Below are 27817 nucleotides of genomic sequence, written 5' to 3' on the forward strand. Positions count from 1 at the left end.
GTCATCTAGTGCTGCGATAACAGTAATATCGCAAGTGGATGTCTTTAATAAAAGGAAGTTTATTTCCTCCCAGTAAAATAGGCTAAAAGCCCAAATTCAGGGTGTTGGTTCCAGGGGAAGGCTTTCTCTATCCTTCGGCCTTCTCATCAATCTTCCCCCGGTCTAGGGACTTCTTTGCAGAGGGACCCTATGTCCAAAGGATCCTGGCACTGCTTTCTTGGTGGTATGAGTTTCCCCTCTCTGCTTACTTCCCTGTCCTTTTTTTGTCTTGTAAGATAAAAGGTGGTACAGGCCACACCCCAGGGAAACTCCCTTTATATTGGATCAGGGATGCAACCTGGGTAAGGGTGTTACAATCCTACCCTAATCCTCTTTGACATAAAATTACAGTCACGAAATAGAGGAGAACCACACAATACTGGAAATCATGGCCTAACCAAGTGGACACATATTTTGGCGGGGCACAATTCAATACACGAAAATTACCATTTGTTTGTGCAATATTTTAATCACATATTTGATTCCCTTAATACATGCCTACCTTCATATTAATAATGCTTAGCATTACTATTGAGATTAATTGCAAGTTTTTTTGATAATTGAGGGAAGAATTCTATGAAAAGAAAAATTAAAAGCCAGTTCTAAAGAATTAGGGTCATAGTCATCCACTGAATATTTATCTACGTCCTTTGGAACTATGCCCCACTGAACTCTTTGTAGTACTTGGGTGCTTTTGTGTGTGATTTTGTGTATGTTTGAATCCAGGATAGAGAAAGGGAGAAAAAGTCTTAGAATTTTTTGAGGAGAAGGGTAAGATGGAAAGAGTACTATAAATGATGAATTTTAATCAGTCAGCAGTTTTCTTGATGGCATATCTTTAAACAAACTCATATGTATTCTTTAATTAACGTACGTGTAAACATAGGTGGGAAAAGAGAAATAAATGTTTGGAAGTTTAGCATTTTAATAAAACTATACCTCTGAAATTTGATTTAAGCAACTCTCTCCATGAGGAATATCAATAAATTAAAAAAGAAAATCCATTACAATATGAAAGCATTTTTTAAATATATGACATATGGAAAACAATTATTTTAAGAGTGGTGAAAATAAATACTTAAGGGAAACAATGAATGGATAGTCCAAAATATTCTACCTGGTAGGTCTTTTAACACTGTGACTTTTATTTCTAAACACTTAATCCCTTAATTTCCATGGCCAAGATTTCATTATGAATAAACTGTATTGGTAAGGACCCAGTGAAGTTACACAATTATAAGATGAAGGTCCTGTAGTCCTGTGTTAGTATCTGAATCTATATTACCCAAGATTGGAGATAGATACTTGAGTATTTACAGAATGTATTTACTTTGAAAATACTTTAATGAACACCAATATGCTTGAACTAGGCTTTGAAGGTTAATTAAATACTCCACTTATTTTGGAAAATTACCCATGCAATCACATAAATGAAGGAATTCTTTTCCTGGTAATCACATTCCATAAAGCCTTCTTTACTTCCTTATTCCTGAGGCTGTAGATCAGAGGGTTCAGCATGGGGATCACCACTGTGTAGAACACGGAAGCCATTTCATCCTGACTCAGAGAGTAGCTAGAACTGGGTCTCAGATAAGTATAGATGGAGGTTGCATAGAACAGAATTATAGCAGTCAAGTGGGAGGCACAAGTTGAGAATGCTTTGCGCCTCCCCTCCCCTGAATGCATACGAAAGATGGAGAAGAGAATGTAGGAGTAGGAAGTAAGGATGGCCAGCAGAGCACCGACCATATTCACACCAGCAAAAGTGGAAAAAATGCTTTCATTCAGGCATGTGTCAGAACAAGACAGCTTAAAAAGAGGGGGGCTGTCACAGAAGAAGTGATGGATGATATTGGAACCACACAATGGTAAGCTGCTTACATAACTTGTGTTAACCATGGAGTTCAGCAATCCTGTTGTAAAGGCCCCAGCTGCCATTTTAAGGCAGACTGTCCTGGACATGATTAAGGAGTAAAGGAGTGGGTTACATATGGCCATATCGTGGTCATAGGCCATTAACCCAAAGAGGATGCATTCAGTTGTTGCCAGGGCAATAAAGAAATACATCTGCAGGAAGCAGCCAGCAAAGGAGATGGTTTTCTTCTCAGACAATAGATCTACCAGCATCTTTGGGGTGATGGTGGATGAGTAGCAAACATCCACAAAGGACAAGTTAGCCAGGAAGAAATATATGAGTGTGTGAAGTCGAGAGTCCACTCTGATTAGCAGGATCATCCCCACATTCCCCAGGACTGTGAGTGTGTAAATCACAAAAAAGAGCATTAAGAGGGTAATCTGTAGCTCCAGGGTGTCTGCTAATCCTAGCAGGATGAACTCAGTCAGTGAGGTACAATTTTTTCTGGTCATTTGTTACAAATATGTTTTGTTTAAACTTTGGATCAAGTGTAAATGTTTCCCTCTCCAAAACTTTACAGGAAGAAGTTGAAATGTCAATGAGGATATTTATACATGGAAAAAAAAATAAATAAAAACCTAGGATAACATAGAATAGTAAATGAAATGACTGAAGAAAGAGGAAAATTAGAGTACTACTGGAAAGTATATTTTGTTTTAACAAGCGATTGTATCGAAGCTGGGTTGGAGGGCTTTTAAATCACCTAAGTCCACAGACTCCAGTTCAGCTTCTGCAAATATAACGTTGGTTGTTCCCTTCTTTGTATGCCAGCCCACAATCAAAAGTAAAGGATAGAAATATTCTTGCCGAAGTCTCTCAGATTCTCTGTAGAATTATGTGGATTTATCTCAAAGATATTATTTTCTCTCCCTTAAAATCACTCTGCACAGTCATCTCTCCAAAATGCATAGTTACCATCAGAGATAGCTTTTGTGAAATGTAACCCTAAGTAGGAAAAATTTTGACAATTACAGCTAAGCAATACTTTGACATCTATTATAAACTTAAGAATTTTATAATTTTCTAATGTGAACCAAATGGCTGTTCTTGTTACAAGAATGGCACACATACCAAATTAATGCCATTTAATAGCAGATTTTTTTTTTTTTTTAATAACAGGTACGGTATTTCTCCACCCCAGTGACTAACAGTACCAAATCCTTAGAATGCCCTTCCCAGAGAGTATCTGACCTGTGTAGTCTATCATTTTCTTTAATATTAGGGTTTCTCGTTTGGGGTGCTGTGAGTTGGAGTTGACTCGATGGCAATGGGTTCACTTGGGGGTTAAAAAAATAAAAAGAAAAATTTCATCTTTTTAAAAATGCAGTGTAAAGTTGAATTACCTGTTTGTTAAATCTGAGATAACTTCTGAGCAAATACATGTTGAGGTGCTTTTATTTAGTTTTCCTCCAAGAGAACTGGGGAACTATGGGGATTAGATATAGGTATTAATTGTGTAGTCAATTCTCTAAAGACAGGAAGTTCAGCCTCAAAAGAAAAAAATATGACACTAAATGCATACACATATATTTCAAAGCTGATGGAATCTGACATGTGGAGCTCGCATCATAATGTGGTTTCTGCTCTCCATGTTCTTTTAAAGTCCTTCACCAAAGTCAGAGTAAAGAATTTTTAATTAACTATTTACATCGCTTCTCTCTTGGTATTTTTAGCTTATTCCAAAGGAATACATAGAACACTACCAAATTTGGTCTTTCCCTTCATCCATGTGTATCTGAGTAAATTTAACCTACAATTCAGCTCCAAGGGAAGTTAATGAGAAACTGCCTAGTATTCTAGAAATACTCTTGCCAGAGCAAATAAGAAAATAGATAACCAAAACAAGTTTCCTTTTATGAATTCAACTTTTTTTTTTTCTTGGTTATTTGGCATTACTGTCTGTTACTATCAGTCTATAATGGGTGCCTAGAACAGCATCTCCTAAATTTACGGGTGAAAAAAGATGAAATAAATCTCATTGAGTGTCCATACTCAAGGAGAATCTCTTTGCATAAAGAACTCGAAGTGAATCCAATACTGTACTAAACTTCTTCAGATTAAATTCCCGATTAATCCTCTACACTAGTCCTTGGGTTTGACATTATTATTATTTCCATGTTTCTGATGAGGAAAGCAAGGGTTTAATCTGTTAAATGACTTCACAGTAGACACACTGCCAAGAAGTAGAGGGATTGACTTGAATACGATCCTGAATATAGAGAATTAATGAATTATTAACCAGTTCCATTTTAACTCAACCTTAGTCACTTAGTCATTTAGTCACATGAAATTTTTGGTAATATTCCATTTTTATTCTTTTAGCATCAGATGATGATGTCCCCTTTTTCATTCTTGATGACTTGATATTCTTTTTTTCTTGGATAGTGTGCCTAGTAGTTTAACAATTTAACGTTTTCGAAGGAACTGTTTTTGGTTTGTTTTGCTGTATTATACTCTATTATCAATTTCATTGATTTCTGCTCTGGTGTTTTTTTTTTTTTTTTTTTTTTTTTTCTCTTCCTCTGCTTTGGGAAGCTCAAATTATTGATTTAAATTTCTTTTTTATTTCTAAATTAATTTTTTCTAAATACAGCTTCAACTATGTGCTCACAAGTCAGGTTTCTTGTGTTTAAATATATATTTTATCAAATAAACCAGAAAAATCCTAATATCTATTTCTCTAAAGTTATACTTTACATGTTTTTATTATTATTGTTATTTTTAATGAAATTGTCTTAAGAAAATTTTAGCAACTGTTTTTTTCACTAAGTATATCATAAGGTCCATCTTAACTGGAGTGATGTATTGTTCCTTTTTTTTTTTTTTTTAACCTATGCGTCTACAATTTTTGTTTTGAGTGTAAGGACCTATCTCACTATATACAAGACAAGGTAATTGTGGGGAGTCATTCTCACATATAAAATAGGAGGCAAGTTCTACTCCCATCATCATAAAGTTAGATTCTTCTAGTTAACAGTAGACTCAAATTCTTCCTTGATGTGAATGAGTGATTAATACTTGGGACATGTTTGGAAGTAGATATATCCAATGTTAAGTTTCATTACCCTGTAAATTTGACACATTGTGCTTTTCCAGCATGAGGACGCTCACATAATGCTCCTTAATATTCATGCAGTTGTGCTTTCTTTCTCCATCTCTCAGCTTTTCTGATGAAAATCGGGTGGGAAAGTCAGATCAAGCCAGTCGCACAAACCTAGCTGTAATGCCTGTAAGTAAGTACGCCTTGGGTTCATGTGAGAAAATGTTTTAGTCTTGAGATGAGTCATTCAATCGGGTTTCCCTTCACTGCATATTTTCCAACATTATTTTCCTAAAGCGTTTACTCAAGAATTATTAAACTCTCTACAGTGAATTTCTATTGACTATTACATTTTGTTGTTATGAGTAGGAATCGACTCAAAGGCAAAATTTATTTATTTTTTTTAAATACAGTTTGTGTCTATTTCTTCTAGGGTGTATTGATACAAAACTACACTTATTAAATGTGTTTTTGAATGGTTGAAAGTTTTATTTAATAAAGTAAATCAAAAGTACTTTAAAAAGTATTCATATTATCTTTGGTATACTGAATTCCTAAGATTTTATATATGGCATCCCAGATGATAATCTTAATTCCATATGTTACACTTCATGGCAGAAATACGCAAAGGATACACAAGAAGAGGAGATTTGCGTTACTTTCTCCCTGATTTATGAGGAGGGTCAAGAAAATTAAGATTCAGAATTACCTTCCTGATACATTATTGTTTTTGTTCATTTTTTCCTGTATGTTTTACCCAAAAGTCACCCCATTCCTTCCACAGCTGGTTAAGAAGACCTTCCATTTTTCTGAAAAAACAAAGGTCAGTTTACAGTATATAAGAAACACATCATTTGTTGAAGTAAGACTGATATCCTCTCTTCACATAAGTATATTCTAGTCTGACCATCTAATATGAAGCCTTGTATATTTCTCTCATTTATATCTGTCACATAGTCCATAAACAGGCAATCCCAATTGCTATTCAATATTTATTCCATTATTAAGGCCACATATTTTTAAACCTTAAAACTGTTAATAAAGTTTTTGTTGCTGTTAGGTGCCTTTGAGAAGGGTCCAACTCAGAATGACCCAATGTACAACAGAATGAAACATGGCCTGGTCCTTTGCCATCTGCACAATGGTTGCTATGTTTGAGCCTGTGGTTTCAGCCAGTGTGTCAATCCGTCCTTCTTAGGCTGTGTTCTCTAGAGAAGCAAAACTAGGAAAAAAATTTTAAAAACGTATACGAATATATAGAAAGAGATTTAAATGAAGGAAATGGTTCGTTTGGTTGTAGGGGCTGGAACTTCCTAAGTCTGAGAGACAGATTCAGGCTTCTCCTAATTCCCGTAGCCACAGGAGCTAGCGAACCCAAGATTGGCAGGTCAGAGAGCAGGGCTCTTGCTCACAGGCTACAAAGAAAAGACTGCAGGTAAGCTGCTAGCTCAAGTCCCAAGAACCAGAGATCAGAAGAACAGGAGCCAGCTGCAGGATCCAGAGCCAGCAAAAGCCCTGAGCCTTGCCAGAATGTCCACCTATATTAGATATAGGTCACATGCTCAGTGAAACTCCCTTTCAACTAATTGGCTACTCACAGAAAATCCCATCATGGAGGTGATCATATTATATCAGATCTGATCATGGAAATGATCACAACATTATATGACTGCCAACCTACATCATAACTGCCAAACCACTGAGAATCATGCCCAGCCAAGTTGACACACAACCTTAACCATCACCACATCTCTTCAAGGGTCTTCCTCTTTTTCAATTACCCTCTACTTTACCAAATGTGATATCCTCCTTCTCTAGGGCCTGGTTCCTCCTGATAACATGTCCAAAGTATGTGAGATAAAGTCTCACCATCCTCATTTCCAAGAGCACTCTGGCTGTACTTCTTCCAAGACATGTTAATAATACAAAGCTTATTTTCTTTTTGTGTATCTAGATTTTAGCAGTCACTTCTTAGGGGTCTTTGCATAAAAATCGGTCTCATTCACAAAGTTACTTAATTAAAAGCTTTCAAATATTTAAATTGAAATTAAACATTTTATTTCACTTTGTTAACAACTCACTGAATTAACAATTAGAAACATATAATTCATATAAATTTAATAAAATAACTTTTAAGTAGAGTTAATCTTAAGATTTCTTAAATACTGCAATAGTAATAACTTAGACTTCAACTTAAATTTGTAGTTCTAAATTAATTTATCACATATACAAAGAGGAACAATAAGGCTACTGCTATAATACACTAACTGATATTAAATTCTACAAGTACAAATAATACTAAATATGCACTGATTATTAACACAGGCCTCACATTAGTAGTATGGTCATGGTTTTTTAAATATATTTTAAAGCTTAAGTTTATCTTGTTGTTATTGTTGTGTGGTAAGTTGATTCTGACATACTAGAACTGCCACATAGGTTTAGTAGGCTGTAATCTTTATAGGATCATATTACCAGCTCTTTTCTTCTGTGGAGCAGCTGGTGGGTTCACACTGTCTAACATTGGGTTGGCACGTGAGTGCTTAACCATTGCACCACTAGGGCTTCTTAAATTTCCATCTTACAAAGGTTAAAGTCTATGTACTCATAAAGAACAATATTGCCATACCAGACAGATAAAGCTACTTTCAACCAGAAAACTTAAAAGCAGCTTTATCTCAATTTTTCTTGACCAAAGTCTGCATTATAATTATATACATTAATTAACCTTCTTGGAAACCCTGGTGGCATAGTGGTTAAGTACTACAGCTACTAACCAAAGGGTTGGCAGTTCATATCTGCCAGGTGCTCCTTGGAAACTCTACGGGGCAGTTGTACTCTGTCCTATAGGGTCACTATGAGTCGGAATTGACTTGACGGCACTGGGCTTGGTTTAGTTTGGGTCTATTTTCTAAGGAACTTTTTGGAGAGTTTTGCATTGAATTTATCTTTAAAATATGTGTATGATCTTTAAATCTGACAGCATACTCAAATGTGTAACTTTAACTTCTATCAAATGACAAAGGCTGTGAAAGAGATGGGGATCTTAAACACATAAATGAATTTTCCATTTATCTTTAATGCTTTTGGACTCAACAGAAACCTATATTATTTTATATTTCAGAATCAGTCTTAGTTAACTAGTGGAGCTATAAGAGAAATACCACAAGTGAATGGCTTTAACAAAGAGTAACTTATTCTTTCAAAGTGTAGGAGGCGAGAAGTCCAAAGTCAGTACACCAGCTTCAAGGAAAGGCTTTCTTTCTCTGTCAGCTCTGGGGAAAGGTCCTTGTCATTGATCTTCCTCTGGTCTAATAACTTCTCAGAGCAGAGACCTCAGGTCCAAAGGACTTGCTCCCCTCCTGATTCTTCATTCTTTGTGGTAGGAGGTCTCTTTATCTATCTGCTTGCTTCTCTCTTTAACTTAATCTTGTAGATTGTGTCCTGCCTCATTAACAAAACTGCCTCAAATCCTGCCTCACTAACATCATAAAGATGAAATTTACAACACATAGGAAAATCATATCAGATGACAAAATGGTGGGCAATCACACAATACTGAGAATCAGGGCCTAGCCAAGTTGACACATATTTTTGGGAAACACAATGCAATCCATAATATTCCACCATTTGGCACTCAAAATTTCATGTTCTTGTCACTTGTTAAACACATTCACCCCCTCATATCATAGCAAAAGTTTTAAATCAACTCAAAGTCCAAAATTCCAAAATTCTTCATCTGTGATATCTAAAATATAATCTGCCTCCAAGTACAATGATGGAACAGGCACAAGCTAGACATTTCCATTACAAATTGGAGAACTTGGAGGGAAAGAAGGGATAACAGGCACCTAGTAAGTCAGCAGAACACATTACATTAATTCTCGAGGCTGGAAAATAATCCTCCATTCTCTGGGACAGTTTAGGCAATGGCCCTGCTATTCAGACTCTGGGTGTTGGCCACACTCTCTGGATTCTGGGAGAAGGTGGGTTTCAGATCCACCTTCCAGTCCCACTGGAATGGCACCTCTGCTACCTCAGATGTGGGAAGCTCCATTCTCCTAGTCCATCTGAGTGGCAACTGCACCCTCTCATCCTTGGCAGTCCCCATTCTTCTGCCCTTTGGGCATGGCAGCCTCACCCCCTCAGCTTTGAGCAGTAGATATGGCCCCATTCCCCTGGCACTCTTGAAAGACAGCACCACACTCGGGAACAGAGTTGTTGAAGATCTGACTTTGAAACCTAGGAGGCTGTGGCCCAACCCATTGAAACCTCAGAGGTCATGGCTCCACTGTTTGAGACTTCAGAGGTCATTGTCCTACCCATTGAGACTGAGGCAGCTCTGCTTCATGTGTTCCTTGTCTCATCAGCTTCTGTTTCCTGGTTTCTTGGCCTCTCAGCCCCTTGGTTGGACCTCACAGCCCATCTCTGCCCTGCTGGGGGCAAGTGTTCCAAAGCTCTGTAACTCCACCAATAAGTGCCCAGAGGCACCTTACTCCACCAGAAAGTCTTCTGCCTGAAGGCACTCATCTCTCTTGCTATGTGAGTCAGTTCCAGCACTGTTTCTTGAGGGTCTTCTGGTTCTGCTGCTGACATGTCCCTGATGTTGCTTCTCACCATCTGTGCAGTCTCCAGTATTATAGCTCTGTTCACTTTCTTCTGAGCCCTCACCAGAATTGCCTTTGATGTCCATAATTCCACCAACAGTCTCTTCAAGGCAATCTAGGCTTTTACTACTAGGCACTTTAAAACTCTTCCAGCCTCTACCCATTCACATTTTCAAAACCACTTCCACATTTTATGTGTCTGTTAAATCAGCACACCACTCTTCTGGTACCAAATTCTGTCGGAATTATCTAGTGCTGTTATAACAAATGAATGCCTTTAACGAATGCAAATTTATTCTCTCACAATTTAGGAGGCCAGGAGTCCAAATTCAAGACGCCAGCTCCAAGGGAATCCATTCTTTCTTTGTTGGCTCTGGGGCAAGGGCCTTGTCATGGATCTTCCCCTGGTCTGACAGCTCCTCAGTGCAGAGATCCTGGGTCCAAAGGACATGCTCCTCTCCTAGGTCTTCATTCTTCTTGGTGGGAGGTCATTCTGCCTCTCTACTCACTTCTCTCTTTGATATCTCAAAAGAGATTGACTCAAGACACAATCTAATCTTGTAGACTGTTTCCTGCCTCATTAACATAACTGTCTGTAACCCTGCCTCATTAACATCATAGAGGAAGGATTTACAACACATAGAAAGATCATATCAGATGACAAAATGGTAGACAACCACAAAATACTAAGAATTATGGCCTAGCCAAATTGACACACATTTTGGGAGGATACAATTCAATCCAAAAGAGTATCATTCAACTTTTACAAATACAATAACTATAAGCAGGCATCATTTTCTAGTACCTCAGGAGCTCTTTCAAGTTTGCCTAGGAAATCACCGGCTTGCTACTTCACCCTAACTTTCTCAACCAGAGAGGTTGAACCTCCCCCTGGAATCTAAGATCTTCAGGTAATGAGCACCTGGCATTTCTTAGCACTCCTACACACAGCTGATACCTAAATCCAAACTTTGGCATCAAAGTTCATAATATTTATCATTCATTTAAAGACCACACACACTGAACCCATAAATTGAGAAAACAATGGGGGAAAGATCATCTTATGGGATGCACATCCACTATATGCCTAGGGGCCCTCATGGCACAGTGGTTAAAGTGCTCGGCTGCTAACCAAAAGGTCAAATTTCAAACCCACCAGCCTATCCAAGGGAAAAATATGTGGTAGTCTGCTTCTGTAAAGATTTACAACCTTGGAAACCATACGGGGCATCTCTACTCTCTCCGACAGAGTCATTATGAGTCAGAATTGACTCGATAGCAGTAGGTTTGGTTTTGGTTTATATGTCTAGTAGTTTTCCCATGTTGCTATGGAACAATGAGGGTGTCGGGGTAGGGTGGGTGTCTTGACCTTTAGTTTATAAGCTTTCTCCAAATCCTGACCCTTAACCATAAATATGCGATGTGGCATTGACCTTCACCTTCTCCACAATAACTACTTGAAGCTGCAGAATGTATAAGTCTTTTTCAGACTAGGAGGGACATCTTAATTGATTGTTTTAGTAAGAAGGGTATAAAGATCACAGGTACAAACATCACTGTTCTGTCATCTAGTTCTCCTCTGGTGATAATTTGATAAATATAAACAAACAACATAGGCTGCTAAAGTAGTAGAATTTTTTTTTTTTTTTTTTTTTTTTAATGGACCAGGGAGGACTAGAAAGCTGACAGGCAAAATTGACTTGAGGACAACAGTTGTTCTTGGTGGTTCTTGTATAAGACATGCATTTGTGTTATATAAAATAAATATTTTAAGAGCTAAAATGAGCTTATTAGAATTATTTTCTATAGAGGGAAGTCATTGGATACAGATCTTTGGGTAGAATCCACTATATATTTGAGAACCCAATGATTACGAAGATGCCTCAGGCCCAGGCAAGATTTTGCTCTGTTATACATAAGATTACCATAAGTCAGAGTCGACTTGATGGCAACTAACAAAAACAACATTCTGTAGTGTGTCTTCACCACAAATAACTTTCTTTTGAATGGCATCAGTAACCTGCTATTTGCTAAATCCAATGGACTTCTTTTGTTTATTAATTCATTGAAGTCTCTGAAGAATTTTGCACATCTGTTCAACCTTCCTTCTCTGTATTTATATGTTTATTTATATGCATTTTTGTTCTGATTCTCTTATGTCTTATGAGGTAAGCAGGTACTATCTTATACTGAAGGCGTTCTGGCAATTGTAGTCTCTTTACTCAGTATCAACTGGGTACTCACCAAATGGAGGTTTATGAGTTGTAGGGTAAGTTTCATGTTTTCACATGTCCATTTACTCAAGTAAAAAAAAAAAAAAACAACTATATAAAAGTAGTTTGAAAAGATAGTTTTAAATGATCTAAATATCTTAATCATTGGTTGACATAACAAAGTTGATACTAATTTTTTCTTGTTGATTCAGATTTCCATACGACTTGATTTTATTAAATGATTGTCGTATTCTCTATGATTAAATATTTTAGAAAACAAACTTAAATATCAAATGTGTAATGAAGCCCTTAATTATAAAAACCTTTTAAATTGTATTAATAGGGGATATTGATTTTTTTTTTTTTTTATTGATAACAGTGTTTATCACTGTCAGCCATCAGCTTATTTTTTCTCCTTTTTTACTTTTCTAATAAGGTTCCTCAGCACACATATACTTTTAGAATTATTGCCCAGGATGATAAAAGTGTCTGTCATATAGTAGGTATTCAATAAATACTTTTAGATACAATAATGAATAAATAAATGAATTGATTAGTTTATATTTTAAACTACAAATTTGAAAATCCCTTAATTCATTCAGTTTTATGTTGTTGTTTTTGGGAGCTGTGGAATCATTTTTGACTCATAGGAACACCATGGGACAGAGTAGAAATGTCCCATAGTGTTTCCTTGACAACAACAATATCTTTAGGGAAGCAGATTTCCAGGTCCTTCTGCCCAGGAGCCACTGAGTAGGTTCAAACCACCAGTCATTTTGTTCACAGCTTAACATTTGCATAACCAATTCTCCTTATTCAGTTTTATAAAACTCCCTTGGACTGAGAATACTTTTATGTATATTATTCATATAAGAGTTCATCTCAGGATGCTATTTTACTCTAATATTTATTTGTATTAATAAGGCAAATTCATGTAATAAATTTTATAGCTAAAGTATAGGAGAAAATAGGGCTTTTGTAGCCATTTCTGTTGCTGAAATACATGTAGGTGATAAGTTCTATTTTTTTACACAGAAGAATTAAATTATATTAAATCATTAAATAACTGTAATGCCTACTGATTTCTCTTGAGATTTAAATAAAAACTAACATAATTAAGGAACACGCTGGTGCCTATACCTATAGTTTTCACAATTTTCAAAGGGATTCATTATATTAAAAAGGGAAAAAAGAACAGAAAGGAACAGTGGGGGAAATCCTAATTTCTTTACCATATAACCATCAATTTTCTCTCAGGCTAATCATTGCTTTTGCTGTGTGTAGTCTTTGAATTTAAGCTAAAAAGTGTCCCAAAAATTCTTGATAATGAGACTCATTGGGCATTCACTGTGAATTGATAATAGGCCTCATAAGATGACATCATTAGTACTGCAAATATGTAGTTTCAAAAAATTTTTAAAAATCCAACATCATACAATACAGGAAAATTTATTCTAGATATGTTAAAGAATTAAGTGTATTTAAATTTGAATTTCATTTATTTTTATTCTTGTATAAGTATAAAGAACAAAGCATTCACCAATTCATTGTTTTTTATGTGCACCATGTAATAAAACCCATTGAATCAATCATGTGTAATTAACATCAATTTCAGTTGCAATTTTTCCATCCCCATAAACAAAAATGCAATGTTACCTACACAATAACTCCTCCCTAGCCCCATCCCTCCATGCCTGGTAACTACCGTTAAACTCTAATCTCTATATTCATATTAAATGGCAAAAAATTTAAAATGACTGTAATAAATGTTAGCAAGGATATGGCATCTGATGTATCATGCACTGCTAATGAGAGTGTAAATAGGAATAAGAAATTTAGAAAGCTGAACATGCATATACACTGTATCCATCAATATCACAAACAGGGCTGTACTGAGACAAACTCTTGCGTAGGTGCACTGAAAGACACATGTTCATAGCAGTTTTTGTCATGATATACCTTCTCTCAATTTCCTATTTCGTTATGAAAAACCTTTTATCAATTTCCTACTGTAATAGGAAATTTAATTGTGACATATTCAAGAAATGGGACTCTGTAAAATCATGAAATTAATTAATGCAGGAATATGTGTTTCATTCACCTCCTGTTTATACTGCTGGTAAGGAAGGAATTCCCAACGTTACGGCTATGATGATGGTGAAACACAGGACACCTGACCCTGACAGATGAGACTGACAGCAGCTGATTACTCACATGAACTCACAGTTCAGGGGAGGAGGACACCACTACTCAGGAGCACACAAGGCTTGCGCTGACAGACTGAACAAGCAGCAGTTATGGAAACAGACCTTGTAGTAACAAGAGGATGTGACTTGTTTATTCGTGTAATTCTGCAAGCTCCCTGGGAACTAAAGCCCACTATTCAGGGATAACCAGGTGCTTTGTCTGGTTCCCATGGTAAGACATGTTCTTTGGTCAGGGGATCTTATCTGCTAGAATGGAAGGGAGAGGGAAGCTTCAGATTCAGCCATTCAAGACCCCCCGGGTTTCAGGTGTCAAGGCAGCACATATGATTGAATATTTCAGGGTTTAAATAATAATAATAAAATCTTTGCTGTCAAGTTGGTTCCTATGCATAGCAACCCTATAGGACAGAGTAGAACTGCTTTTCCCCCCTCCCCCATAGGATTTCCAAAGCTGTAATCTTTGCAGAAGCAGATTGCCACATCTTTCGCCCTAGGAGCGGCTGGTGGGTTCGAAGTGCTAACCTTTTAGTTAACAGCCCGGTGCTTTGTGCGACCAACAAAATAAAACAAAAAAGTGCCATCAAGTCAATTCCAACTCATATTGACCCTATAGGGCAGAGTGGAATTGCCCCATAAGATTTCCAAGGAGTAGCAGGTGAACTCAAACTGCTACCCATTGGTTAGCAGCCTTACCTCCTAACCACTGCACCACCACAGCTCCATGCCATCAGGGTTCCTCACTTCAGCGCTTACGCCACAAAATATATGTACATGGAGGAGTATTAGAGACATACTATTGAAAAAAAGTGTCATATGAAAACAAATTTTATAACACCAAATTTATAATGTTCAAAAATAAAGATGATTTGTTCAAAGTACAGTTTTAGTGATATAGATGAATTTATTTAAAAATTCTTTTTTTTTTATGGACTAATGAAATATACAGAACAGTGTTTGTCACTTTGAAGAAACACTAAAAGATAATTACAGAGCACTTCAAAGTTTGGCAATATCCCCCACTTTTTTTCATTTGGATGGTAAGTTTATGTGTGTTCATTTATTTTGTCTCTTAATTTACATATTTATTACAAATTTTCAGAACAAACTATTTTTTTATATTTTGCATAATATAAAATAAAGAAAACTGAAATCTGAATTTAAAAGAAAGACTAAAACACTTGAAGACATTTTCAGAATTTCATACCCATGTTGGACCTTCACAAGACCTTTCAGGTTTAATGAGTCCCACAGATCTCAGTAAAGTCGTTATACTCATCATTAAGGTTTACTAAGATTGAAGAAAAACCAAAGAATACAGATTAAAATTGGCAAAGGAAAAGACACATAGGGCGGAGTCCAGAAGAAATCAGGATTGAACTTCTAGTTATCCTCTTTCGGTGAAATCAAACACAGCCTGCTTAATTCTCCTAGCAATGTTTTTAACAACACACACAATATATTGCCAAACAGGGAAGCTCACCTGAGCGCTGCTTCTGTTTATTCAGGCTCAATCATATAGTATGGAGCACCTGTGTGACTGACCTTAGCTATTCAGTCTTTAACCTCTACCGCCCTAGAGGTCAAACTGATAGGCTTGGCCAAAGACAGGCATACAACAAACAAACAAAAAAACCATGCATTCAGGGTTAATCACATTGTTAACATAAACTATCTGACTTGGCCCAAGACCCCAGTATACAAAGACACCCTTATCCAGGAGAATATTTAAGTGCTCAGAGCTTACTTCCCAGGAGATAGTCAAAGGCCAGTCCTGAAGACCTTTGGAAAGTATGGGCTTTGGGCAGTCAAGGCCTACCAAGTTAACTCTTTATTGCACAGTACCAACATCAAAACCTTAGCACTGGTGATTCTTATTCAACTGTAATTTAACTCTTCAGTTTTGTCAGCATGGAAGATGAATGAATTTTCAGGATAACAATGAGTAATTTTCTATGAATTTACTAAGCTGAATATTTCAATTTTTCATTGCTGTTTCATATGTTGTCCCCTTTCAATACAGCATGGTACCCTAAATTTAGTTTTTGTTATGGATAATGCTTTGTTACTTCCACACCGCACAAAAGACAAACGTACTTCCAAAATTATTCTCTCTTTTTTCCCCCCACAATCTAGATGCCTTACTAAATAATGCAAGTATGAGAAAATAAAAACACACGAATGTGCCAAGCATCACTACCACCGCTTCTCCATGGGGGATTTTCTCTGAGTCCAATCATCTTGATCATGTTGTGGCATCCTCCCCAAACAGAGGCACACTTTGATCAAATTTGCATTTCCCACCAAAAAAAAAAAAAAGGAACAAATTGGTAATCTCCTTGCACTTTTGGAGACTACGTAGCCCATATAAGTGAGTTCACTTTTGTCCCATTGAGTGAATTCTCTTAAAAGTAAGCAAGTTTGTGGAGGATCCACAGCAAGAAAGGGCTCCCCAGACTGTAATACAAAGAGTTCTATACTTCAGTCCTTTTGATACAGTTGTCTCTAAGTTGATGGTAGCATACTGAGGTGTTATATGGAGTAGCAGAAACCTTCAGAGATTTTAAATATAATGAATATTTCCTTCAGCAAATTTACCTTCCTCATATTGAGAAATAAGCATAGACTTACTAATGGGTGGTGGCTGAAACTGAGTACCTGACCAAGGCTCAATCAGTTATTATTTGTCCTAAATATTCCATTAGCGACAAAGGCAAGACTTCCCTAAGAATTTTATTATCTCATGGAATTTGTAGGTGAGCAGCTGGGCCTAAGGCCCAAGTAATTTTAGGACAACCTCATTTATTTTCCTTTCACAGTGTGGCACCTCCTTTAATCTAACCTAAGGTTTTGGGGGGAGCTCTTTATGACGAGTTAAAATAGGAGTTAATGAAAACCTGAGCCCGACTGGTAGCTGGCTCTCGAAGAGATGATAGTTTCTGCAAGGAGTGGATTTCTGTTGTATTATAAACCCAGATCTAGGAAATCCTAAACAATATTGAGCGATATTAGAGAATGTACCCAAGAAGTGGAGTTTCCAAATATAAACATTTTTGTCTACATTCCTTGGTAGGAGAGATCTGTTTTGGTTGGCCCAGGCAATCAGGAATCTGAAGGAATACTATTGATAGCAAACAGGAGGTTCAAGGAAGGTCTATGTGGATGGACTGCCCAATATGGACTGAGAGTTCAACTAAGAAAAATGTTTACCCTACTTATGTGATGGCCAGCTGCTGGAGAGGCTTTTAAATTCAGGAGGGACTGTTTCCTCTAAGGAACACAGCAGTAGATAGCCTTTTCACTGAATTGGAAACTGAGAATGCCACAGAGCCTTTTCAGTTTCCGACAAGGACAGTTGAAAGAGACAGATGTTCCCTCTTCTGGCTCCTTAGCAAATTAGGCTTGGTTTTCCAGCCCTGAATTTTGAGTCTTTAGAAAGTGATAAAAAATGAGAGATTATTCATAGCCGCTGCATCAGAGTCAATCCAGCAGTACAGTGGAGGCTATTCCGGGAAAACATGGCCCAGCATCACGTCCATAAGTTACTAGGGACGATGATGCTCAGGCAGCAAATCTAGTAGTAATGTTCCAAAAACCAAACCCAGTGCCGTCGAGTCGATTCCAACTCATGGCGACCCTATAGGACAGAGTAGAACTGCCCCATAGAATTTCCAAGGAGCGCCTAGGGGATTCAAACTGCTGACCCTTTGGGTAGCAGCCGTAGCACTTAACCACTATGCCAGTAGTGGTGTTGGCATTGCCGTATATGAAGTAGGCTCTTCCTATGGGGAGATATTCACTCTGTTGTGTTTCCTTTGGGTCTTGCCAGTTTTCTCAACTTCTTTGTGAGTTCTGTGACTTATCCATAATCCTTTCAGCAAATTTCTGTTGTTTTTAAAGTGAAGAAAGCTGTTTAGATGATTTTTGGCTACCTGCAGGCAGCATCCCTATTTTTGAAACACTTTTTTACCCTATAGTTAAGGGTAATCATTGTATTTCAATAATTTCCACTCTACATGCACAAAGAAAAAAATTCCTTTACAATTAAATTAAAAAAAATAAAACTAGGAAAATGTTTACTATTATTTGCCAGATTTGTAGATTTATTAAAGGAGAAGGAAGAAAGGAAAATGGATTGAAAAAAAGACAAAGTATGGAAGGAAGAATGGAAGGACTGGAAAAAAGAAGGAAGGAAGGAAAGAAAGGAGTGAGTGAAAAAGGGAAGAAGAAAGAAAGGATGAAAGGGAAGAATTGGAGGACGGGAGGACAGGGTAAGGAAAAAAAGAAGAAAGAAAGGAAGGAAGGATGAAAGGAAGGAAAAAAAAGGAAGTAAGGAAGAAAGAAATAATTGTGGCACTTCCTTTAACTCTGCAATATTTTTCACCTTTTAATTCTTCATACGCATTGCTGTTTTGGTTAAGGGAATTTTTTTTTTTCTTTCGAAATATACTGATTTTTAACCTACTAGAAAAGAACCCCCCTTCATAGCTAAAAAAAAAAAATATTTAAATTTCTTACCAGGAACAGAGCCAATTGTTTGCATTAAGCCTAGCACCGTGCATTTATCCATTCTCCATTCTGTGTACCTTAAGTGTCTTAAGGTATGAGAAGACTCCAGGGCCAGTAACCTAAAGAAAGTTAAAATCTAGAACTGTGTTTGAAACTATTAAGAAATACTGCTGTAAACACTGTTGTAATTGTGATGGAAAGCTAACAGTCATTAAAGGAAAACAATCTACTGAACAGGATACTAAGTCCTTACTTGTGTTATCTTCCTTAATCCTCAAGAATCTGATAAAGTGGAAAGCTATTCATAATTTGTAAATTTAAAAAATGACTAAATAAGTAGGTCAAGGCTCACTGTTGTGAAGTGGAAAAAAGAGGCAAGCCTATGTTGGCTGAGTATTAAGCTCTTATCATTTAAGCCATATTTCCTTCCAGCGACTCTTACAACTGAGAAACGAAAATGTGGCGCTTGACATTCTTCTCAAGTATTGAGCCTGTACCTTGGCATTTCCTCACAACGTTAAATACTACAGTGTCTTTAAGTACCTGAATTGATAGTGGATGCTGAAAGAAATTACGGAATTTGAAAGAGAAATCTTTTTCTTTTTTTCTATTGATTGGTGTAACTACAGTTATTATTATTATTATTTAATCAAAGATCTTCCAATAATGCCGACATATGTTCTAAGTGGTTTCATCATAGCAAAATGTGTTACCTTTCTTCATCTTTTTCATTTAAAATAAAGCAGCCACACCACTGGAAAGAGAATAATTGTCTACCCAAAGTCCTCCTGGGATTGGGGAGTATCCTGGGATAATGTCTCCTTTGTCACAGACCGGAAGATAAATACTGATTCCTTACAAGACTATCTCTAAAACCTGGAGAGAAATGCTGCCAACATCTTACACAAAATAAATTCTACATTTCAAAATTCTAGATGGTGATAAGGTAGTTGACATTCTAAAGCATCAGCAAATTATCTGTTGTGAGTGTAGCAATGATAATGGACCAACCAAAGAAAAAAAAGTATCTCTGTTGACTCTCTGTGGGTTTTTCTGAGTCTCAGTGTATTTGTGTGTGTTTCTGAGTCTGAGGGGGTCAGAGTAATGGTGACATAGCTCTGAGCTCCAACATGTCCATGGCATTTTCAGAATATCTCTGTCCAATTTCTTGTGTACCTTATTGCCATAAAAGGGAAGACGACGGAGCTAATTTTCGAATCTGGGGGAATGGAGTGGTCTAATAATTCTCTGCATCAGAAAACCTAGCCTCAGATTTTATGAGCACGTAATACAGACACACTCACAATATGATTGATTATTTTGTGTTTGTTCTTATATCAATTAAGAGGCTTACAGTTTTAAAGTTAGATATTGAATTATTAAATAATAATAATGACATTAGTGCAATAACCATTATTATCATTTAATAATTCAATATGTAACAGCTGTGCAATGCTTAAGCATTGGGTTGCTAACTGAAAAACTGACAGTTGGAACCACCAGAGGCTCTGTGGGAGGAAAGACCTGGCAATCTGCTCCCTTAAAGATTTCAGCCTTTGGAAACCCTATGGGGCAGTTCTACTTTGTCCGTTAGGGCTGCTCTTAGTTGATATCTACTGGACCTGGCACTATAACAATAACAGTGTAATAGTAATAGCAATGATAATAGTCATGTATAGTAAATACTGGAAACCCTGGTGGCATAGTGGTTAAGTGCTACGGCTGCTAACCAAAAGGTCGGCAGTTCGAATCCACCAGGCAGTCCTTGGAAACTCTATGGAGCAGTTCTACTCTGTCCTATAGGGTCATTATGAGTAGGGATTGACTCAACGGCAACAGGTTTAGTTTTTCTGGTTTTATAGTAAATATTGGATACATTCTCTGTATCTATAAGACAATGCGCCTGTAAAAAGTGCTATAAAAAGTTATTCATTTTAATCTTGATTTTAACCTTATGATATATTAATATGCTTATTAAACAGAAATTGAAATATAGAGAAGTTCAGTGGCTTGTGGATTAAGAGTCAGGCCTAAATTTAAACTCAGTCTGCCTAACTCCTGTGTTTTTGATCACCACAACACAATATCATTTGAAAGGGAGATAAGTGAATTTATTGTGGTAATTTCTAATTTTGTTTTCTCCTCTGCATAAATCCTTCAAACAGAATCGCAAACAAAAAATAATACATGGGAAGCTTTTAGAAATAGCAGTCTTGTCAGGCAAGATTTCCATGAGAACCAGTGGGGCCAAACTTGTTTTAGGAAGTTAATCTGAGTTGAAAGTAGTGTGAGATGAATCCTTCAAGAAAGGTGAAGATGTTCTGGGAGGTTCAATCAATTGAACTACTCAGTCTTCTAGGTGCCATGGGAACTCAAGGAAGGAAAACTGGACTTTGATCTCAAGAAATTTGTCACCTGTTTATGGATATCAGATTTACACGTGTTAAAAAGATTAGTGGACATGTTACTCACTGGATGATTTTGTGAACATAGCTTAAAGGCATCTATTAGGTCATTGCTGAGGTTCCTTCCAGCACTAATATTCTATAATTAAATAACTATCGTATCTATAGAATGGAGTAAAACTCCCCCGTAGGGTTTCCAAGGACCAGCTGGTGGATTCGAACAGCTAACTTTTTCATAAGCAGCCAAGCTTTTACTTTAGCCACCTGCAGAATTTTAGTTCTCTAAGCTCCTGCTGAATACTCCATTCCCATTCTAGCTTATTTGCACCCATCCTCTTATTATTGTTATTATTATTATCTTGCCTTCTGACCATCTAATTTTTCACATGTTGCTTTCGTTTAGAACTCTGTAAGTGCAGAGATACAGCTGTTCTTGAAAATTCATTACTGGTTATGTGAGTTTACACCAAACATTGCCAAATCCCAGGAAAAAGAAAGACATGAACCTTGGGAGAGGAACGCAACCCTTACAGGGCATGGGTAAAAGATGTGGTGCTGCCCGGACATTGCATCTGTATAGAACACATACACACACACACACACACAGAAGAAGGCTTACCTTTGTAAGAGAGCCCAGGTCATGGTCAAGGACTTATCCACTATGTCAAGGACAAGATCAGCTTCAAGACGATCATCTGGATATGTGAAGCCATTAAAACAAGAAAAATAGAAAACAAAGGTCAATTTATCTATGTTTAATATATTGTATTTGATAAATACTCAGAGAGCTTATGTGACAGTCACATAAATGATTTACAAATATTTAATTAATTATCTAATCATCACACGGGTTTAGACACAAAACCTAGACTACACAATCATTAAAGTTCAGAAGTAAGGTTTGAACTCCATCACCTCTTGCCTAGCGGTTGTGCTCTTCACTATTGTTTTAGGCTACCTCCCCGGATCACAAGTTTTCTTCTGTGGAACTATCTAGTCTATCTGTGAGCATTTCTTTTCCCCAGAATTTTTCTCAACTCTACTTTTATTTACAAAGAAAAAAAGTGATTTTAGGGTGGAAAACATTGATCTTTGCCTCTAGAATTTGCCAACTTTCATAAATCTATTATAATGTACATAGCCTTAAATGAGTTATTGCATCAAGAAATGTCACCTTCTGAGTAATATCTTCTGCTATTAAGAATGACTTCTAATTATATCCTTTAATAGAAAACAAAAACAATTTGTGAGAGAAAATGCCACACCATTATTTTATTAATCTTCTATTTGTCTTCCTTAGAAGAGAGAAACAAGACATCTTTGCTTCATTCATCACTCAAGTCAACTCACATCTGTTGATACCATCTATCTCGAATGAGAAAAACACAAAAATCAAGAAGATGTTGGGGAATAATTATACCAGGCCAACTGAGTTCATTTTTGTTGGATTCACAGACTATCTACCTCTTAGAGTCACACATTCCTGGTATTTTTCATAGTATACCCATTAACTGTAGTAGGAAATATGGGCTTAATAATCTTAGTTAATGTCAATTCAAGCCTTCAAACCCCCATGTATTATTTTCTGAGCAACTTGTCTTTCTTAGACATCAGTTATTCTACAACAATTACTCCTAAAATGCTGGTAAATTTCTCAGCATCTAGGAAGAGCATCTCTACCTATGGCTGTGCACTACAAATGTTTTTCTTTGCTTGTTTTGCTGATGCTGAGTGCCTCATCCTGGCAGCAATGGCATACGACCGCTACGCAGCCATCTGTAACCCGCTGCTCTATTCTACACTTATGTCTAAGAGAGTCTGCATCTGTTTCATTATGTTGGCCTACTTCAGTGGAAGCATGACTTCACTGGTGCATGTCTGCCTCACATTCAGGCTGCCATTTTGTGGCTCCAATGTTGTCAACTTTTTTTTTGTGATATCCCCCCTCTCCTGGCTTTATCATGTACAGATATCCATATCAATGAGCTTCTGCTCTTTGCCTTGTGTGGCTTCATCCAGACCAGCACTTTTGTGGTCATATTTTTCTCTTAATTCTGTATCCTTATTACTGTTTTGAGCATCAAGTCCTCAGGAGGCAGAAGCAAGACGTTTTCTACCTGTGCTTCCCATCTCATAGCAGTCACCTTACTCTATGGGACACTCTTGTGTATGTACTTACATCCTACCACCAGCTATTCTATAGACACTGATAAGATTGTTGCAGTTTTTTGTTCAGTTGTATTGCCTATGTTTAACCCAATAATCTATAGCTTCAGAAACAAAGATGTGAAAAATGCTCTCAAAAAACTATTAGAAAGATACTGGGCTTTCAAATAAATAAGAAATAAAAATATTCTTATTTCATTTAAGAATATTTGAGGACCAATATCCCCTCCCAATCTTACCATCTTCAATTACCCCATGCACAGCTTATGATTCAACCATTTTAAATGTATCACCATTTGCTAAAAATAAAAAGACCTTTTCAACCTCAATGTCTTCTAATACTCCGCCTTTCTTCCAGAAATTTTCTGTCTCTAATGCTTCTACTGTGTGAAATATTTCTGAATTCTAAAAAGAAAGCTAAACAGCTCTCCAATGACAGTTCCCAAAATACTTTATATGTTGATTCACTAAATTCTTTATCTTGCTGTATTGAAGGTATATGTTGACATATCTGTTAACCTACCCACACTAGAAGGTCGTTGGTTGCAGGGAACATGTATTATGGGTTTATTTTTCTAACATCTATCTAGAGCCTAGTGCATTGCATATCTTCATTACATGTGTGTTTATGGCTCGGTGGGTGAATGATAGATGGCTGATAGGATGGGTAAGTAGATGGATAAATCTCTCAGTTTGTTTTTGGGAGAGGGAGTGTATATCCTACAGTTACATAGCATTTATCATCAGGGAGAAACGGTGTTGCCAATGATAGATAGTAGTTGTGTCTGGAAGGTGGGGTTCATTGGTTCTCAGGAAATCACACAGAAGGCATATAGCAATAGCCTCTTCAATATTAGATCATAGTGATGTTTTGCACTCTTTGGGTGAGATTTATTCCTGCAAGAGATTGTGGAATCTTCCACTGACTGTAGATATTTGTGAAAATCAAACAAGGTTTTGAAGATCATCAAGATTATAAATTCCGTAAATTGCTTATTATTTCTACATATATTGCTGAAATGGCCTTTGAGGTAATATCTTCAAGAGCAGGTGAATAGTTGCTGTGATAATTTTCTTGTGGAAATTGGCAATGAAAACTAATTGAAGTGTAAACAACCTTTTTTCTTGGATCATTTGTGATCATTATGTTATCAGATATTTTCTGTAGTTACTTTTGATTCTTCAGTCTCTGTTTACTTCTTGTTTTGTATTGAAAGAGTTAAAACCGTAAATTTTATACATATGAATGTATAATACTGTATTTTGCAGTAACTATGAAACTTTAGATAACTGCATTAGTTATACTGAATGTATTCTATTGTCAATTTAACATAAAAATTTAGCCAAATGAATTTGGAATGAAATTGAAATATTATGTCTTTTTTGAGTGTCTCAGTGTCCTATTCTGTAAGTGGAGACAATAAGATACGACATACAGGATAATATCATTTTGAGAAATAAATTACTATATGGAAAGCTACTAATATATGTATGATTTGAGGATTAAATGAGCTAATACATATACATTTTCCTGGAATATTTGTAAAGCTCTTAGAACAGTGCCTGGCACACAATATATATATACCCATCCAAACCCAGTGCCATCGAGTCGATTCCGACTCATAGCGACCCTAGAGGACAGAGTAGAACTGCCCCATAGAGTTTCCAAGGAGCGCTAAGGGGATTCGAACTGCTGACCTTTGGTTGGCAGCTGTAGCACTTAACCACTACGCCACCAGGGTTTCCAGTGTGTGTATATGTATATATATATACACATATATATATTACCATTATTATATTACTGTTGGATTTTAAGACAACAGGTTTTGATTCCCTGTGATATGATCAGTAACTTGGCATAGCTGGACGTTATTATCCAAGAGAAGGACCTTGGTCCTTTGGTTGTGGGTTTTTATGTCACATGATGGTAGAGGCACAAGTACCTATCCTACTGGAAACTGGAATGGAATACAGTAGAAGTATGATGTGGCAGAAGCTTGTCTAAATCACAATTTTGTCTCCTCAACATTTATCACTTGGGAAATAACAGCTTGTTCTGTGGCCTGAGCAAGATTAAGAACCTCTGGTCCTAGACTTACAGATGCAAATATATGATTAATCAGAGCAGGGACATGATCTTCCCCCTCAGCCTTCATGGTTAAGGCAACACCGTCTTCTTCTTCATCTTTATCAGAGGTCAGATGGCAGCTGATGCAGTGCTTTATGGCATGTCAGAGCTTGTGACTTGAGTCATCATCGCAACATTGATTACCAGTATAGACTGCCTTAGCACTAAGCTGTAGCTACTTCCCCTGTGGGTTTTCAAGAGGGTAGCCTATAAGGAATCTGCCTTGGTATGTAAACCATTACTCCCCTACCCCCATCATTCCTCAGGAAAAGCTCATCTGTTTTGGTTTTTTATTACTTCCCATTTTGTTAGTGAATACACTGTCACAAAAATCATGTAAACCACCAGTTGACCTACACTAGTCATCAGGCTTGAGAAAAGGCTTCCATGATTTTCTTTTCATAGAATTTTTCCCTCAATTATCAGTAAAACTGAAATTCATCTCGATATAAACACTAAGCACTATTAGTATAGAAGTAACATAAAAGGTGCATTTGTAATGTGTGTTTTAAGGGAATCAAATATGTGTTCAAAACATTGCAAAATCAAATGCTAATATTATCTTCCTTCTAATATAAAACTTAGGAATTGAAACAATTTGGAGATAAAATCTAATTTTCTGATATTTGGAATTTTAGACACGTCCTCTTTTGATCTATGTCTTCTGCTCGCTAATTCAGCTTTCCTCAATCTACTTTATCTCATTTACAAAATCTACAAATATTTCAAACTTTAGGAGCTATTACCACTTAATGATGTTGGTTCATTTTTAATTCATTGAATGTATGCCTTTTATGTAAGTTTTGATTCTTTCTCTAAGTCCACATAGTTGGTGTCAGGTGTCATTGAGTTGATTTTTGAAACAGCAACCACCTTGGACAGAGCAGAACTGCCCCATAGGGTTTTCTTGACTGTAATCTTTCCGGGAGCAGATTGCCGGGTCTTTATCTTGCAGAGCTGCTGGGTTGGTTCTTATCACCAACCTTTCGGTTTGCAGCTACGTGCTAAAATGTTGGGCCGAAAGGGCTCATAATTACGAGTAGTACAGTATTTTTTTTTTTTTTTTATTCTCCCACTTTCTTGGTTATTGTTTAATGCATTTATGTGGGGGAAAAAAGAAAAAACTCCAAATCCTGGGCTTTTTTAAATTTACTCTAGTTCCAAAGAAATTTAGCTATTAGAAGTAATGAGAAACTGCTAATTATTATAGCAAATGTTATTTTCTTACCCCTTTCTTTGCTTAGTATTTAATATTGTTAAACCCTCCTTTATGATATGTAATGTTCCTTTTGTCTCTTTGCTACGGTATCTCTATTGTTTCCTGTTTTTATTTTTATTTTTTTAATTTTCCCAGTCTTTCCTTTAGTTTGGATGTTTGATGTTACCCAATTCCTAAAATATGTCCAGTTGTCAAATAATTTTGCCTTTGCTCAATGTTTTTTGAGTAACTCATACATTAAAATGAATGAAGAAAGTTTAAAATACTTGCCACTAGGTTTTGTTCTGAGCAACATATTCCTCACTGATTAGATAAGACCAAATAAAGACTTATTTACAAAGCACATAAACATAGCAAATCTGGAAAAAATAAGCAAACGAATTGAAGAAATAAAGGAATCAAGATTCGAGAATCACATGAACCCAAATAATAAACCAAAAACAATGATATTAAGAGATAGAGCTCCATGTTTAGGCAGGAAATAAATTATTAACTTTTTAAAATGCATGTTAATGCATAAAAATAATTTTGCATTTGGTTTGTGAGATGTCAGCTAACATGCATAACATACTTTATGTGGCTCTAATAAATATGAGAAGTCATGTTTTCCATTAACAGTTGTAAGATAAGGCCAGTGTCCCCGTTAAGTGAAGTAATAATCCCATTTAAATTCACGCTGCTCAAATAAAACCAAAGATAGTGCATTCATTTATAGTCAGCATATTTAGGGGGCAGAAGTACACACTACTAAATCAAAGAGATAGTCCCCAAAATGGCCACATGTTTGGAACAAGAAATCAAATGTAGTATAGTTGAGCTGTTGTGAAAATACATAACCTATAAAAGAGGAATACACAAAGGACTTAATAGCTGTAATGTAAATATAGAATAGGAAACCCTGGTGGCGTAGTGGTTAAGTGCTACCGCTGCTAACCAAAAGGTCGGCAGCTTGAATCCACCAGGTGCTCCTTGGAAACTCTATGGGGCAGTTCTACTTTGTCCTATAGGGTCGCTATGAGTCAGAATCGGCTCGACGGCACTGGGTTTGGTTTTTGGGTAAATATAGAATGTATATCAAATAGAATGTTTGGCATCTAGAAGCAGAAGTACGGTCACTTGTTGCTTAATTTAGACATGATTTACTGCTCTGTCTGGGAAGTTTGTACATACTACCTTCAAGATTATCTTTAAATGATTATATTTTACTGCTTTTGTGAAAACTATACATATATTCATCATGTTAGAAGAGCTGGGCATGTTGGCAAGAACTACTACACCCAGTTTTGTTACTAACATATAAAGCGATGAATACTGACCACAGAATTTCAAAATTTTTCTAGAAAAGCATCAACATAATTAAGATTTTTGTCAA

At 36.5% G+C, this 27817-nt stretch overlaps 1 protein-coding gene and 1 pseudogene across 1 annotated transcript in view; one reads left to right on the top strand and one right to left on the bottom strand.

Annotated features, from left to right (window-relative positions):
• Positions 1 to 230: 230 nt before the first annotated feature.
• Positions 231 to 27817, bottom strand: part of LOC100671538 (olfactory receptor 5F1-like) — a 52089-nt gene continuing 24502 nt past the window's right edge. The window contains exon 3 of the mRNA XM_064288092.1: positions 231 to 2398. Within this exon, the coding sequence (XP_064144162.1) occupies positions 1462 to 2398 (937 nt within the window). The 3' untranslated portion in view covers positions 231 to 1461. The remainder of the gene's footprint in view (positions 2399 to 27817) is intronic.
• On the top strand, positions 22333 to 24762 carry LOC135231874 (olfactory receptor 5AS1-like; annotated as a pseudogene).

The sequence above is a fragment of the Loxodonta africana genome, chromosome 7, assembly GCF_030014295.1.
Source record: "Loxodonta africana isolate mLoxAfr1 chromosome 7, mLoxAfr1.hap2, whole genome shotgun sequence".
NCBI lineage: Eukaryota > Metazoa > Chordata > Mammalia > Proboscidea > Elephantidae > Loxodonta > Loxodonta africana.